At 45.4% G+C, this 16651-nt stretch overlaps 1 protein-coding gene across 1 annotated transcript in view; it reads right to left on the bottom strand.

The window, feature by feature from the left end:
• ttn.1 (titin, tandem duplicate 1) overlaps nt 1-16651 on the bottom strand; it is a 148543-nt gene that overhangs the window by 24937 nt on the left and 106955 nt on the right. Inside the window, exon 165 of the mRNA XM_074694524.1 lies at nt 1-16531. Within this exon, the coding sequence (XP_074550625.1) occupies nt 1-16531 (16531 nt within the window). The remainder of the gene's footprint in view (nt 16532-16651) is intronic.

The raw sequence follows: 16651 nt of genomic DNA, 5'->3' as shown, positions 1-16651 counted from the left end.
TCATATTCTTCTTCTTCTTCCTCTACCTCCGGCTTTGGTTTGCGGATATAATCTCTGTACTCTACACTGTATCCAAGGATGGGGGCACCACCATCAAACGTTGGTGGTTTCCAGGTAATAGAAACGCTGTCCTTTGTTGAATTTACAATCTTTGGCTTTGTCGGGCGAGTTGGAACAACCAGAGGATCTAATGCTCTGAATGTTGCAGATTGTTCACTTGGAGGACTCAGACCAGCAGCATTTTCAGCATAGACTCTGAAGTCATATTCACAACTCTTGCGCAGTTTGGTTGCTACAGTTGTACATTCAACAACAAGATGTCTGTTTATACGGACCCAGCGCATCCCTGTCTTCTCACGGCGTTCAATCACATATCCAAGGATAGGAGTGCCTCCATCACTGAGCGGCTTACACCAGGTGAGAGTCATTGAATCTCCAGTTATGGCTGTGACATCGACACTTGTTGGTGCTGTGGCAATAGAGTAGGGGTCTGTTATTTTTATAGATTCACTCTCCAGAGTCTCACCACGTCCATGCTTGTTAACAGCCAAAACTCTAAAGATGTATTCATTGCCCTTAAGCAGTCCTGTGACTTTGAAAAATGTTTTAGCAACATCTCCCTTCACCATTGTCCATGCTAAGCGGCTGGTCTCACGCTTCTCAACAACATAATGTGTGATGTCTGCACCACCAGTCTCCTGGGGAGGACCCCATGACAAAGTGCATTCCTCAGCAGTGAGACCTGTGATCTGGAGGGGTCCTGCTGGAGGTCCAGGCTTATCCAAAATTACACAGTTAATTGGCATGGTAACTGTTCCACCAATGTTCTGCAGTGTCAGAACATACTGTCCAGAATCCCTTCGAATGCAATCCTTTACAGTGACAGAAGTGCTTGTGTCTGTTGAAACAATCTGGATTCTAGCTCTTAGCTCAATTTCTTTGCCATCCTTGGTCCAGGAAACAACAGGAGCAGGACGTCCAGCAAGATCAGCATTGATTTTCAGCGTTTCCCCTGCCTTTACGAGAACTGTTTCTCTAAACTTGACATCCATCATGATGCGTGGTGGGTCCACATCGTCTTTGACAGTAATGGGACCAGTGTTCCAGGATGGTCCACTGAACAACCCAGCTGCATTCTTTGCAATGACACGGAAGTCATACTGGCTGTTTTCTGTGAGGCCTGTAACATCATAGTGGGTCTCGGGCACATTGGTGAAGTTACACCTCGTCCAGCGACCTTCTGGGAGGTCTCTGCGCTCAACAACGTAGCCAGAAACTTTGGCTCCACCATCATACTCTGGTTTATCCCAAGACAAAGAGACAGATGTTCTGGTAATGGCAGTGACCACTGGTGTGCCTGGAGGGTCACATGGATCTCTTGCAGCTACACCTTCACAGGCTTTGCTGCATTTACCAATGCCTGCAATGTTTTCAGCATAGACACGGTATTCATACACCATACCTTCCTCAATTCCATTGACTTTGTAATCTGTATCTTTGATCATTCCTCTGTTCATCTTTGTCCACAGAATACTTGTACGCTCCTTCCTTTCTAGATGGTAGCCTAAAACAGGGCTACCCCCATCATTGACTGGCTCATTCCAAGTAACCAACATGTAGGACTTTGTAGCCAACTTCACTATTGGAGTAGAAGGAGGTCCAGGCTGCTTGAAGCTGTACATTGCAGTGATACCAGGGGAATCCAGACTGGTACTCTTTCCATAACGATTTACTGCATAAATACGGAACTGGTACTCTGAGCCATGAGTCAGGCGGCCAGCTTTAAAGGCTGTTCTGGCAACATTACTTGCCACCATCTGCCATTCTTGAGTGTTAGTGTCTCTTTTCTCAACAATATAGTTGCTAATGGAACATCCACCATCATAATCCGGTGGAGACCATGACAATGTAATGCTGTCTGAAGTCACAGCATCCACTTTAACACCTTTAGGTGGACCTGGTTTATCAAGGACAACAACTCCAATATCTGCTGTGACAGTTCCTGCTGAGTTGGCCAATGATATCTCATATTTGCCAACATGTTCTCTTTTAGCCTCTTTGATGATAATTTTGGAAGATGTTGCTGTGTTCAGAATGGTCACTGATGATGTTTGCTTCAGAGGTAGTCCATCCTTTTTCCAGGATACAACAGGCTTAGGCCTGCCTCTCACCGGCACCTCTATGGTTAGGTCATCCCCAGACTTCACACTGTATGTGGTAAACAGCAAACTTGTGGATGGTTCGATTGCAACATCCTTTGCAACTACGGGCAAGCCAAGATCCTTTGGCTCACTCTTTCCCTTTTCATTGATTGCAACAACTCTGAATAAAAAGGTTTCATTGGGAGTCAGATTTTGAACAGTTGCTTCGGGCACCTTGACTGTGCATGCTGTGCCCCATTTATCTCCACTCTTAGGCTTAAACTCAACATTGTAACACATAACTTTGCTTCCACCGTCGTGAGCTGGTTTTTCCCATGCCAGTGTGACACTGGTCTTTGTCAAATCTACAAGGGTGACTTTGCTTGGTGGCAGAGGAACCTCAGACACTTTGACTTCTTTGGTTTCAACCATTTGTCCTTGGCCATATTCATTAACAGCACAGACTCTAAAGTAGAAAATTCCACCCTCAGGTAACTCTTCGATCTTGAATGAATTGGCTGTGCAGTTACTGGTGACTGTAGTGTAGGCCTTTCTGACAGACTCTCTCTTCTCTACGATGTAGTTTGTGATTTTAGAACCACCATCAGTGAGTGGAGTATCCCAGGCAAGAGTCACTGAATCCTTCTTGAGCTCTTTCACAGCAAAGTTTTGTGGTGCACTTGGTGTATCCAAAATTCGTACAGCAACAATAGCAGATTTTGCGCCACTGCTGTTCTCCAGAGTGAGTGAGTATTTTCCACTGTCAAAGCGGTTAACATTGTCAATGACAAGCATAGTGTATGAACTGGTGGTGTCAACAGCAGCCCGGTCAGAGAGAGTACCCTCGACTTTCTCCCATTTCACAGCAGGTTCAGGCCTTCCTCTGATAGTGACAAACAGACGCAGTGTTCCACCTGCACGCACAGAAACTACCTTTCTGAGATCAGCGTCAAGCTCAATCTCTGGTGCTTCTGCCCTGTCAGAAGTTACCACAGAGCCATGGACATTAGCAGCCTCTCCCACTCCCTCAGAGTTAATTGCACAGACACGGAATTGGTACTCTCCACCTTCTTTCAGGTCTGGGATGGTTAGTTTGGTGGCTTGAATGCCAGTAGGTGGAGTACACATGGACCATTCTTTTTCTACTGGCGCCTCGACTGCTGGTGCTACTTCTGCCTCCTCTGTTGATTCAGGTATTGGTGTATACTCTCTCATTTCAACAATGTAGCCTTTAATGTAGGCACCACCATCAAAGTCAGGTTTTCCCCAGGACAGAGTCACAGAAGACTTTGTATAGTCTATAACTTTGGGATGATGTGGCGGTCCAGGAGGAGTTGTGGCATCACATGCTCTGTAGAATAAGGACAATTCACTGAGGTCGCCCATCCCTGCCTCATTCTCAGCAGCAACACGGTACTCATAGAAGTGGTCCGTCATCAGACCTGTGACCTTAAAGTGGGTGTCAGTCAGCTTCTGTCTGTTGCATTTTGTCCACCTAACACTATCTTTATCACGTTTCTCAAGGTGGTAACCCTCAAGTTCAGCTCCTCCGGTCTGTTCTGGAGGGGTCCATGATAGAATCATTGAGTCTTTTGTGATCTGACTTGCCTCAGGAGTACCAGGAGCACTTGGTGGTTTGTAGGGATTTCGCGCAATGACGGGCTCACTCTCAAGGCAATCACCAGCACCATATTTGTTGACTGCCTTAACCCTGAAAATGTACTCATCCCCTGGGAGCAGATTTTTTACTTTATGGTACAGAGTCTTGATATTTGGTGCAGCCACTGTCCAGGACAACCGGCTTGTCTCTCTCTTCTCCAAGATATAGTGAGAAATGCTCGCCCCACCATCGAGTGTTGGCTCAGACCAGGAAAGGGTGCATCTGTCAGACGTGACTCCTGTCACCTTCATAGGTCCAGCAGGTGGACCTGGTTTATCAAGGACTTTGACAGTAATAGGGAAAGTTTTTGTTCCCCCCGGATTTTTTAAGACAAGATCGTAGAGACCACTGTCAAGCTTGGTGACATCCTTAATAGTCATGGCGGCACGTTTCTGTGTAGTCCTCACCTCAATACGCAGAGCTCTGTCCATTTCCTTGCCTTCCTTTTGCCAAATAACTTCAGGAATTGGTTTTCCATAGAAGTCTGCATCAAGAAGCAAGGATTCTCCAGCATTGACAACAATAACATCCTTGTATTTGGGATCCATTGAGGCCCTTGGTGGTTCAATTTCATCCGTAGCAGTAATAGGTCCTGAGCTGTCAGATGGCCCACTGAACACTCCAGCTGCATTTCTTGCAATTACCCTGAATTCATATTGCTCATTCTCTGTGAGACCAGTGACTGTATACTCTGTCTCAATTATGTTAGTAAAGTTGGCTCTTACCCAGCGACAATCGGGGGCAGAAAGATCTTTCCTCTCCACTATATATCCATTAACTTTGCTGCCACCATCATACTGAGGCTTAGTCCACTGAATTTTAATCAGGTTCTTTGAAATGGATACAGCTTCAGGTGTCCCAGGGGGATCACATGGATCACGAGCAACAAAGGACTCAGACACTTTACTACATCTGCCAACACCAACAATATTTTCTCCATAGACTCTGAACTCATATCCACCTCCCTCCTCAAGATTGCAGATTTTGAATTCAGTGTCAGTGATGAGAGTTTTGTTAAGTTTGTTCCACAGGATGCTGCTTCTTTCCTTGCTTTCCAGATGATAACCAATACAAGGACTTCCACCATCATTGACTGGCTCATTCCATTCAATTATCATCATTTCCTTTGTTGCATATTTGACACGTGGTGTTCCTGGAGGCCCTGGTGGTTTGTATGGATATTGCACGGCGATTGCTTTGGAGTCCAAGGATGCTCCTTTTCCATATCTGTTTTCAGCTATGATTCTGAACTGGTACTCTGCACCAGTCTTCAGCTTGGTGATCTTCAAAGATGTTCTCGCAAGCTGTGTGGTGACTGCCTGCCATGTTGTGGTGGTGGTGTCTCTCTTCTCCACTATATAGTTCTTTACCTGGCATCCACCTGTGTACTCAGGTGGATCCCATGAAAGATGAACAAAGGTGTTACTCACTTCAACCACCTTGACTGGTCCTGTTGGTGGACCAGGCTTGTCAAGGATGATAACAGATACATCTTCAGTAACTGTCCCAGCAGTATTATTTGCTGTAATAGAATACTTGCCTAAGTCCTCTTTGCATGCCTCAGTAATTTGAATTCCAGTTGTTGTTTTTGTGTTCACTACATTTACTCTGGAAGTCACCTTCAAAGGTTGGCCATCCTTTGCCCAGGAAATAATTGGCTTGGGCCTTCCAAGCACAGGGAACTCCAGCTTCAGATCTTTTCCAGCCAGTACACTGTAAGTTTTGAATTGCATCTTAATGCCTGGTTCCATTGTCATGTCACTGGCAACAACTGGTGCAGCAAGGGCCTTTGGCTCACTCTTTCCCTTCTCATTGTAAGCAATGATGCGGAATGAGTACTCTGTTCCAGATGTCAGGCCTGTGACAGTGCCTTCACATGTCTTTGTATTAGTTGCAACTCCCCACTTGTCCGTACCCTTTGGCTGCATCTCAATTAGATAGCCACCAATTCTACTGCCTCCATCATGCTCAGGTTTCTCCCAAGCCAATGAAGCACTGGCCTTAGTGACATCAGTGAGGAAGACTTTACCAACGGGCATTGGTACCTCAGAAGCCTTAGAGGCAGTTTTTGTTTCAACAGCCTGGCCAACTCCATAGTCATTCTCAGCCATCACTCTGAAATAATACATAGCACCTTCAGCCAAGTTCTCAACTTTGAACGTTGTCTTCGTGCATTTAGTGGACACATTTGCATATGCTTTTCGGGTTGATTCCCGTTTGTCAATGACATAGTTCTTTACTTTAGATCCTCCATCAATCAGTGGGGCGTCCCATACCAGAGTCACAGAGTCCTTTTTGATCTCTTTAACTTCAAGGTTCTGAGGTGCCCCAGGTGTATCCAGGACTTTAACAGCGATCAACTCAGACACAGAGCCACTGCTGTTTGTAAGAGTCAGGGTGTATTTCCCTGAGTCACTTCTGTCACATGAGTCAATAGACAGTTGTGTGAAACTGAGAGCTTTCTCAACCACTACCTTTTCAGTCATGGCTCCCTCATCCTTAGTCCACTTGATCTCAGGTGTCGGCCGGCCTTTAAATGGAACATGAATTTTAACAGAACCACCAGCTTTTACAATGATGCCCTTCCTCAGCTCAGAGTCAAGATGGATTTGTGGTGGGTCTACCCTTTCCTCGGGCTTGGCTGTTCCAGAGAGGACTGCTGGTTCACCAACTCCAAGTTTATTCAGTGCACAAACCTGGATCTTGTACTCTTGACCTTCAGTAAGTTTTGTGATTTCATACTTGTTCAGACGCAGACCTGTTGGAGGGGTTACCATGGTCCATTCCTCTTCCTCAGCCTTGCAGACTTCAACAATGTACCCTTGAATAGCACTACCACCATCAGACACAGGTTTGCCCCATGACACTGTAATAGAGCTCTTTGTGGAGTCAATCACGTTGATATATGCTGGGGCACCAGGTTTGTACTTGGGATCACAGGCCTTGTAGTATGAACTTGGAAGGCTTGGCTCGCCCACTCCAACTAAATTCTCAGCAGCCACTCTGAATTCATATTCATGGTCTGTGGCAAGACCTGTGACTCTGAAGGAGAGGTCCAATACTTTCTGTCTGTTGCATCTGGTCCATTTGATTCCACTTCTGTCTTTCTTCTCTATTATGTAACTGGTAATCTCACTGCCACCAGTATTCTCAGGGGCAGACCAAGTAATGGTCATACTATCATGGGCAATATTGGATATCTCCTCAATATGAGGTTGACCAGGGGGAACAAATGGTGTCTTCATAATCACTGCACCAGACTCCAGTGGCTCACTGACTCCATAACTGTTGGCCGCCATTACACGGAACATATACTCATTGCCTTCGAGTAATTTTGTGACCTTGTAGCATGTGCTCTCACAGCTGTTGGAAACAACAGTCCAAGCGAGCCGGCTAGTCTCCCTTCTTTCAATGATGTAGTGGGTAATAGGGCTACCTCCATCATTCAGAGGTGCACGCCATACAAGTGAGCATCTATCTTCAGCTACTCCTGCAATCTGAAGGGGTCCTTCACATGGGCTGGGCTTGTCCAAGACTAAGACTTTGAATGGGACAGTTTCACTGCCAGCTGCATTTGTCAGCTGTAGAGTATATGTGCCGCCATCTATTCTTACACAGTCTTTGATGACAATCATTGCATGGGTTTCTGTGTTTTTGATCTCAAGTCTGAGTGTGTTCTCAACTGGTTTTTCATCCTTGAACCACTGGATTGTTGGTAATGGCTTGCCTCTGACGTCAGCATCAAGCTTAAATGTCTCTCTGGCATTTACAACAATGGTCTTTGTGAAAGCTGGGTCAATGGAGAATTTGGGTGCTTCTAACTTATCACTTGCAGTTATTGGTCCGCTGTTGTAGGATGGCTTGCTGATAGTTCCAACAGCATTTTTGGCAATGACTCTGAAGTCATATTGTGCATCTTCAGTTAGACCCGTGACAGTGAACTGGGTTTCAATAACATTTGTGAAGTTTGCCCTTACCCATCTGCCCTCTGGCAGATCACGCTTCTCCACTGTATAGCCAGTTATATTGCTTCCACCATCATACTCTGGTTTAGTCCACTGAATAACAATTGTGTCTTTGGTCACACTGATGGCCTCTGGTGTGCCAGGAGGATCACATGGGTCTCGGGCAAAGCAGCCCTCTGAGATCTTACTGCAGCGGCCTATGCCGACAATATTTTCAGCATAGACTCTGTATTCATACTCAATACCCTCCTCCAATGGATGACTCTTAAAAACATTGCCATGGATAAGTGTCTTGTTGATCTTTACCCAGAGAATACTGTTCCTCTCTTTTCTTTCAATGTGGTAGCCAAGAACAGGGCTGCCTCCATCATTGACAGGTTCATGCCACTCAACAACCTGGTGGTCTCTAGACAGAGAAGAGATGAAAGGAGTGCCTGGTGGGCCTGGCTCTCTGTATGGGTATTGAGCAACGACCGAAGATGAATCCAGACCATGGCTCTTTCCATAACGATTCTGAGCAATAATCTTGAATTGGTACTCCGCTCCAGTTTTCAGTCTAGGCACTTTGATGGTGGTTCTAGCACAGTTGATGCTGACGTTTTCCCATGTTGTTGAAGTAGTATCTCTCTTTTGTACAATGTAATTTGAAATTTGGCAGCCTCCATTATGCTTTGGTGGGTCCCATGAAAGAGTGACACTCTGTGTTGTGATTTCATCAAATCTCACAGGACCTGATGGAGGGCCAGGTTTGTCAAGTACAATGATCTCTACAGCCGTGTCCTTCTTTCCCGCTGAATTCGAAGCATTTATACTGTACATTCCACCGTCGTCACCTGCTGCCTCCTTGATGCTGAGTGTTGTGTGTGTCACTGTGTTGACAATATTTACTCTGGTTGTGAACTTAAGTGGGGCTCCATCCTTAGTCCATGTTACTGTTGGTTTAGGACGTCCAAAGATAGGGATGTCAATGTTAAGGTCTTTACCTACATGAACACTGTAGCTGCTAAATGCTGGTCGGATATCTGGCTCAAAGACTAGGTCCTTTGTCATGACTGGACCAGCAAGCACTTTGGGGTCACTCTTGCCTTTATCATTCATTGCAAAGACTCTGAACACATACTCTGTGCCTGGATTCAGATTAGAAACAGTGGTCTCCATTGTCTTAAATGTGTTGACACCAGACCACTTATCACCTCCCTTAACTTGGACCTCAAGTAGGTACTGCATTACTCTACTACCACCATCATACTCAGGTTTTTCCCAAGCCAGAGAGATGCTTGTTTTGGTTTGGTCTGTTACAACCAAGCTTTTTGGGGACTGGGGCACCTCTGAAACCTTAAGAGGGTCAATAGTTACCACAGGTAGGCCAACACCGTGAGCATTTTCAGCCAGGACTCTAAAGTAGTAACTGCAACCCTCTTGGAGAGGCTCGATCTTCCATGAAAGGGCATGACAATTTGTGACAACTGCTGCATATGTTTTCCGTGTGCTTTCTCTTTTTTCAACAACATAATTTTTTATCTTCGACCCACCGTCCAGCAGAGGTGGTTCCCATGCCAGCGTCACTGATTGGTTCGTAATTTCACTCACTTTCAGGTTCACAGGGGCACTAGGTGTGTCGAGGACACGGACAACAACAAATGCAGATTTGGTTCCACTTGAGTTCTCTGCAGTTATAGTATATTTTCCGCTGTCATTTCTACTCAGTTTATCAATTACGAGGGATGTGTAACTACTGGTTGTCTCCAACTGAGCCGTCTCTTTAAGTGCAGCTTCATCTTTGTCCCATTTGATAGTGGGTGTAGGTCTTCCTTTAATAGGGATAAAAAGTCGAAGTGATGCACCAGCTTTAAGGGTAACAATTTTTCTCAGGTCTGGGTCAATGTCAAGGTCTGGTTCTTCTGCCCTGTCCTGTACAACGACAGCCCCAGAGACATCAGCATGCTCACCAACTCCAACTTTGTTGATAGCACAAATTCTAAACTTGTACGCCTGGTTTTCTTTAAGGTTTGCAACCTCAAACTTGGTCTTCTTGACACCTGTTGGCGGAGTGCATATTGTCCATTCCTCAGCAGGTGCATCTGTGGCAGCTGCTTCAGGGGCCTCAGCTGGCACTGCTGGCTCAGTGGTAACACAGCACTCAACGATATATCCTTGAATTTCGCAGCCTCCATCACAGGCAGGCTTACCCCATGACAGGAACACTGATGTTTTGGTTGTGTCAGTTACTCTTGGGTTATGTGGTGGGCCAGGCCTGAAGATGGGATCAAGTGCTCTGTAGAAAACAGTTGGGGAGCTTGGTTCGCCAACACCCACAGCATTTTCTGCTGCTACTCTGAATTCATAACTGTGATTTTCAAGGAGCCCAGTGACCTTGAAAGTCAAGTCAGTGATTGCTGTCCTGTTGCATCTGGTCCATCTTATGCCGTCTTTGTCATGTTTCTCAATTATGTATCCAGTAATAGGACTTCCACCATCTTCAGAGGGAGCTTCCCATGTAAGCACCATTGAAGCCTTTTTAATATCTGAAACTTCCAACCCCTTTGGTGTGCCAGGAGGCAAGAATGGATCTTTGATTGTGACAGCAGCGGACTCAAGGGGTGCACCCACTCCATACTGGTTGACGGCACGCACCCTGAAAATGTATTCATTTCCTTCAAGAAGCTTTGTGACCTTTAGACAAATATTTTTCACTTTTGGATCAATAACAGTCCAGACTAATCTACTTGTCTCTCTCCTCTCTACAACATAGTGGGAGATTTTGCTACCACCATCCTGTAGTGGTGGTTTCCATGCAAGGCTGCAACGGTCTGAAGCTACTCCTGTAATTACAAGAGGCCCTTGTGGTTCTCCAGGTTTATCTAGAACAACCACATTGATTTGAACAGCCTTTTCTCCTCCTGGATTCTTTAAAAGCAGGGTGTATTGGCCTCCATCAGAGAGTTTGGCTTCCTTCACAGATATGTAAGCCTTAGTGGGAGTATTCTTAATCTCTCTGTGAATTGTGTTACCAAGTTCCTGTTCTCCCTTCATCCAGTGGATAGAAGGCAATGGTTTGCCATGAACATCTGCATCAATCTTGAAGTTGTCTCCAGCATTGACTACAACATTCTGCGTGTACTCTGGGTCAATGCTGACACGTGGTGGTTCAATTTCATCCCTGGCAGTGATAGGACCAGTGCTGTATGAAGGCATACTGAAAACACCGGCTGCATTTCTTGCAATGACACGGAACTCATACTGGTTGTCCTGCACAAGCCCTGTTGCGACATATTCAGTCTCAATTACATTAGTAAAGTTAGCCTTGAGCCAACGGCCTTCAGGAAGCTCCTTCTTTTCCACAATGTAGCCTGTAACCTTTGCACCACCATCATACTCAGGCTTGGTCCAAACAATGGTCACAGAATCTTTAGTGATCTTTGTGGCTTCTGGGGTGCCAGGAGGATCACATGGATCTCTTGCAATCCGACCCTCAGACACTTTGCTTGCTTTGCCTATGCCAACAATGTTTTCAGCATAAACCCTGTATTCATATTCCATTCCAGGTTCAAGACCAGCTGTCTTGAAGGTTTGGTCAGTTATAAGAGACTTATTTAGTTTTACCCACAGAATACTGTTCCTCTCTTTGCGCTCCAAATGGTAACCCAAGATGGTACTTCCACCATCAATCACAGGTTCATTCCAAGCAATTACCATGCTGTCCTTTGTGCAGGCTGCAATGGAGGGTGTTCCTGGGGGTCCCGGCAGCTTGTAGGGGTATTGTGCTACAATACACTCAGATAGAAGAACTGGACCTTTTCCATATCTGTTCTCTGCTGTTATCCTAAACTGATATTCAGTGCCAGTCTTCAACCTGCCTACCTTGACTTTGGTCCTAGCTAGATTGGCGGATACAACCATCCAATTAGTTGTGGATGTGTCTCTCTTCTCCACAATGTAGTTTTTGATGGTACAGCCACCATCATACTCTGGTCGGTTCCAGGAGATTGTGACACTGTCAGATGTAACTTCCTCAACTTTGACTGGACCGCCCGGCTGGCCAGGTTTGTCAAGAACAACAACTCCAAGGTCTGCTGTTGTCTCTCCTGCTGTGTTGCTAAGTGTAATGTGGTACTTTCCAACATCATCCTTGGTGGCTTCTTTTATGCTGAGATTCAGCAATGTGTCTATTGCATCAAAGTTAACCCTGGTGGTTCTCTTTAGAGGTTGACCATCTTTTACCCAGGAGACTGCTGCTTTTGGACGTGCCACGTATGGAATTTCTACTGTCAGATCTTCTCCTGCCAACACACTGAATGTATTGAACAGCATCTTTGCAGCAGGTGCAATTACAAGATCTTTTACAATCACAGGTACACCAATTTGACGTGGGTCACTTGTTCCCTTTTCATTTCTTGCTGCTACACGGAACATGTATTCTTCACCTGCATTCAGTCCACTGATAGTAGCTTCTGTTTCCTTTACAATCATTGCTTGGGTCCACTTATCGACTCCCTTCGGCTGGATCTCAACAACATAACAGCCCACTCTACTGCCACCATCATGCTCTGGCTTCTCCCAGGAGAGGGTGACACTATTCTTGGTGACATCCTTAAGAGAGATTTTGCCAGGTGGTTGTGGTTTCTCTGAAACTTTTACTGATTCACCAGTTTCAATGGGTAGGCCAATGCCATATTCATTCTCAGCCAAAACTCTAAAGTAATAGTTGCATCCTTCTAAGAGCTGGTCGACTGTGAAGGTGGTTTGATGGCAGTTAGCACTGACTGTGGCATATGCCTTCCTTGTAGACTCTCGTTTTTCAACTATATAGTTTTTAATCTTCACTCCACCGTCATTAACAGGTGGGTCCCAAGACAGAGTCACAGCTTCATTAGTAACAGCGGTTATCTTCAGATTCTGTGGAGCACTGGGTGTATCAAGCACCCTAACCTGGACTGTAGCTGTCTTGGAGCCAGAGCTGTTTTCCACTGTAAGGTTATACTTCCCACTATCAAATCTATTGACATTTTCAATTACCAGTAATGTGTATGAAGTTGTGGTGTCAATGGTTGCTCTCTCAATGGACTCCCCCTCTCCTTTGGTCCATTTAGCCTGAGGGGTTGGTCTTCCTCTGATTGGCACAAAAAGTCTAAGGGAGCAGCAAGCTCTAAGACTGACAACCTTGCGGAGCTCAGCATCCAAATCAATCTCTGGAGGAAGAAGCCTGTCCTCTGCCTTAGGATTACCCGGTACAGATGCTGCCTCTCCGACTCCTTCACTGTTGACTGCAGAGATGTTTATCTTGTACTCTTGGTTCTCCTTCAGATTAATGATGGTGAATGAGGTGGCAAGGAGTCCTTCTTTAGGGGTGACAATGGTCCATTCCTCCTCTTCCTCCTTTTCAGTTGGAATGCAAGTCTCGACAATGTAGCCAGTAATGTCAGAGCCACCATCATACACAGGTCTGTTCCAGGCGACAGTAATTGATGACTTGGTAGTGTCAAGGATTCTTGGATTGCATGGAGCCCCTGGCTGGTACAATGCATCAGTGGCCTTGTAGAATGGACTTGATGCACTTGGTGCGCTCAATCCAGCAGCATTCTCAGCAATTATTCTGAATTTATATTCATGTCCAACAATAAGTGCTGTTGCCTTGAACTGTAGATCTTTGACTTTTCTTTTGTTACACTTCACCCAGCGTAGGCCTATTCTGTCTTTTCTTTCGATGTTGTAATGGGTGATGGGAGTTCCACCATCACTCTTAGGTGCTTGCCACATGACAACCATTGAGTCTTTTGTGATAGCTGTCACTTCGGGGTTCTCAGGAGAATCTGGGACCACATATGGGTTGTCGGCAATGGTAGGTTCTGATTCAAGGGACTCACCTACTCCGTATTTGTTTACTGCCATAACTCTGAAAATGTATTCATTTCCCTTGAGGAGCTTGGTCACCTTATGCTGTGTAACCTGCAGGTCTGAAACCACATTTGTCCAAACCAGTCTGCTGGACTCCCGTTTTTCAATCACGTATCCTTCAATCTTTGCACCTCCATCATCTGCAGGTGGAGCCCAAGTTAGCATGCAGTTGTCAGCTGTGACATCAGACACCTGAAGCGGGCCAACAGGTGGTCCTGGTCTGTCAAGCACTTTAACATTAAAGATGTGCTTAGCAAATCCACCAACATTAGTGGCAGTCAAAACAAATTCTCCTCCATCTGATCTGACAGAGTCTTTGTTGGTCAGGGTGGTTGTCAGTTCTGTGAACCTAACCTCCAGTTTCAGTGTGTTCTCAACCTCTTTTCCATTCTTGGTCCAAACCATAGATGGGGTTGGCTGGCCAGCAATGTCAGCATCAAGTTTAAATGACTCTCCTGCTTTTAGCAAAAGAACATCCTTGTAGATGGCATCAACCATTATACGTGGCTCAACAATGTCATCTTTGCAGGTTATTGGGTCTGAGGGATCCGAAGGCAAACTCACTGCACCTGCTGAGTTCCTGGCAATGATTCTGAACTCATAGGCAGCATCTTGAGTCAGCCCACTCACAGTGAATGTTGTCTCAATAATGTTGGTGAAGTTAGCCCTTATCCATCGTCCAGCTGGCAGTTCTCTCTTCTCCACTGTGTAGCCTGTAATTTTGAAGCCACCATCATACTCAGGCTTTGTCCACTGAATGGTAATTACATTCTTGTTGACAAAAATTGGAATAGGCTGCCCAGGTGGGTCCACCGGGTCTAAGGCAAGAATTGCTTCTGAGGCTTTGCTGGGCTTGCCAATTCCTGCCATGTTTTCAGCCATCACACGGAACTCATAGGCAACTCCATCCTCAAGACCAGTGGTTTTAAAGAGGTTGCCTTTAACAATACTCTTGCTGATCTTTTGCCACATAATGCTGCTTCTTTCTTTCCTCTCAACATGATAGCCAATTACTTCATTTCCTCCATCAATTACAGGCTCATTCCAGCCAATTGTAATTGAATCTTTTGTAAATGCAACAACACCAGGAGTACCAGGAGGTCCAGGGACTTTGAATGGATAGGCAGCTACCACTGACTCTGAGGTAATGGGCTGTCCAGCACCATATCTGTTTTTAGCTTTTACTCTGAACTGGTATTCGGATCCTGTGGTTAATCGAATAGCCTTGAACATGGTTCTGATAACAGTTGAAGACAGCTCAGTCCATGTTTGGGAAGTGGTGTCCCTGATCTCAACCACATAATTGTTGATAGGAACACCTCCATCATTCTCAGGAGTATCCCATGCAAAGACGCAATATGTACGAGATATCTCCACAATCTTGATTGGTCCCTTTGGTGGACCTGGTACATCATGCACTTTGACAATAATGTTGTCTGTCACTGAACCAACGATGTTCTTCCCTGTCATTGTATATACTCCACTGTCTGCTCTGGTGCACTCACTAATGCTGAGGATAACAGTGGCAGCAGTAGTTTCCACATTTGTTTTCTGAGTAAGCTTCAGGGCTGCACCATCTTTCTGCCATGAGATGGTTGGTCTGGGACGTCCCATTACTGGAATTTCAACTTTGATGTCATCACCAGCCTTGGCAATAATTGTTTTCTGGCAAACACCACGGAGGTCAAATTCAGGCAAGGAAGTAGAATCCCTGACAACAATGGGTTTGCTGTCACGTGGAGCACTTCTACCCGAGTTGTTTACCGCCATTACACGGAAAATGTACTCTTCATTCTCATTCAAATTCTTCACTGTGAAATCCATTGTCTTCACTGTTGTTACATGTGCCCATTGATCAGTTCCCTTCTTCTGGGCTTCAAGGACGTATCCTGTTATCCTGCTTCCACCATCATGCTTTGGTTTGGTCCAAGCCAAGCTTACAGAATTCTTAGTGATATCAGTAGGAATTATGCTCTCTGGAGGAGTTGGTGCCTGGGATGCACGAATAGGATCGACAGTTTCCACTGCCTCACCAATGCCGTACTCATTCTCAGCAGACACTCTGAAGTAGTATTCACAGCCTTCACCAAGCTCACCAATTCTGGCTGATGTGGTTGGGCATTTTGTTATAGCAGTAGCAAAAGCTTTGCGTGTTGATTCTCTCTTCTCAATTATATAATTTGTGATCTTAGCTCCACCATCAATAAGAGGCATCTCCCACTGAAGTGTAATGCTCTCTTTGTCAATCTTTACTGGTTTGAGGTTCAGAGGGGGGCCAGGTGAATCTAGAACTCGTACATGTACATCAGCACTCTTCTTTCCAGAAGCGTTTTCAAGGGTTAGCTCATATTTGCCTGCATCAACCCTTGAACTCTCAGGAATAATCAGCATTGTAAAAGACTCAGTGCTATCAATGACTGCACGTGGAACAGCACCACCCTCTTTGGTCCAGGTGACAGTAGGTGTAGGACGTCCCTTAATTGGCACAAAGAGGCGAATGGAGCAGCCAGCCCTGACAACAAGCGTTCTTCTCAACTCAACATCCAACTCCAAGTCAGGTTCAGCTGCACGCTCCACGATCTCAACCAGCTCCTGTGTTTGAGCAGGTTCTCCTGCCCCTTTAGCATTTACAGCACTAATTCTAAAGTGATATTTGGCTCCATTTTCTAGATTAGGAACAACAAATTCTGTGATTCTTAGCGGTGATGAAGGGGTGTCCTTAACCCATTCTTCTGTCCCATCTTTCTTGTGCTCAATCACATATCCAGTGACCTTAAGACCACCATCATCAAGAGGTTTCCCCCAGTTCAGAGTTGCAGTGGTCTTAGTAGTGTCTGTGACTCTTGGGTTAACAGGGGGCCCAGGCGGATCTGTAAAACATACAAAACGCATTAATTATTTTGTTGATAGGATTATACATTTTATTTGAAGTATAATGACAAAATAAATTAAGAATTATTGGGTTTTCACCCCATTTTTGATTCCTCCAA

Source organism: Halichoeres trimaculatus, unplaced genomic scaffold (genome assembly GCF_033239565.1).
Source record: "Halichoeres trimaculatus isolate MK-OKI-2021-1 unplaced genomic scaffold, fHalTri1.1 fHalTri1_scaffold_19, whole genome shotgun sequence".
Classification (NCBI taxonomy): domain Eukaryota; kingdom Metazoa; phylum Chordata; class Actinopteri; order Labriformes; family Labridae; genus Halichoeres; species Halichoeres trimaculatus.
The sequence above is the reverse complement of the archived record's forward strand: the minus strand, read 5'-3'. Positions and strand labels throughout refer to the sequence as shown.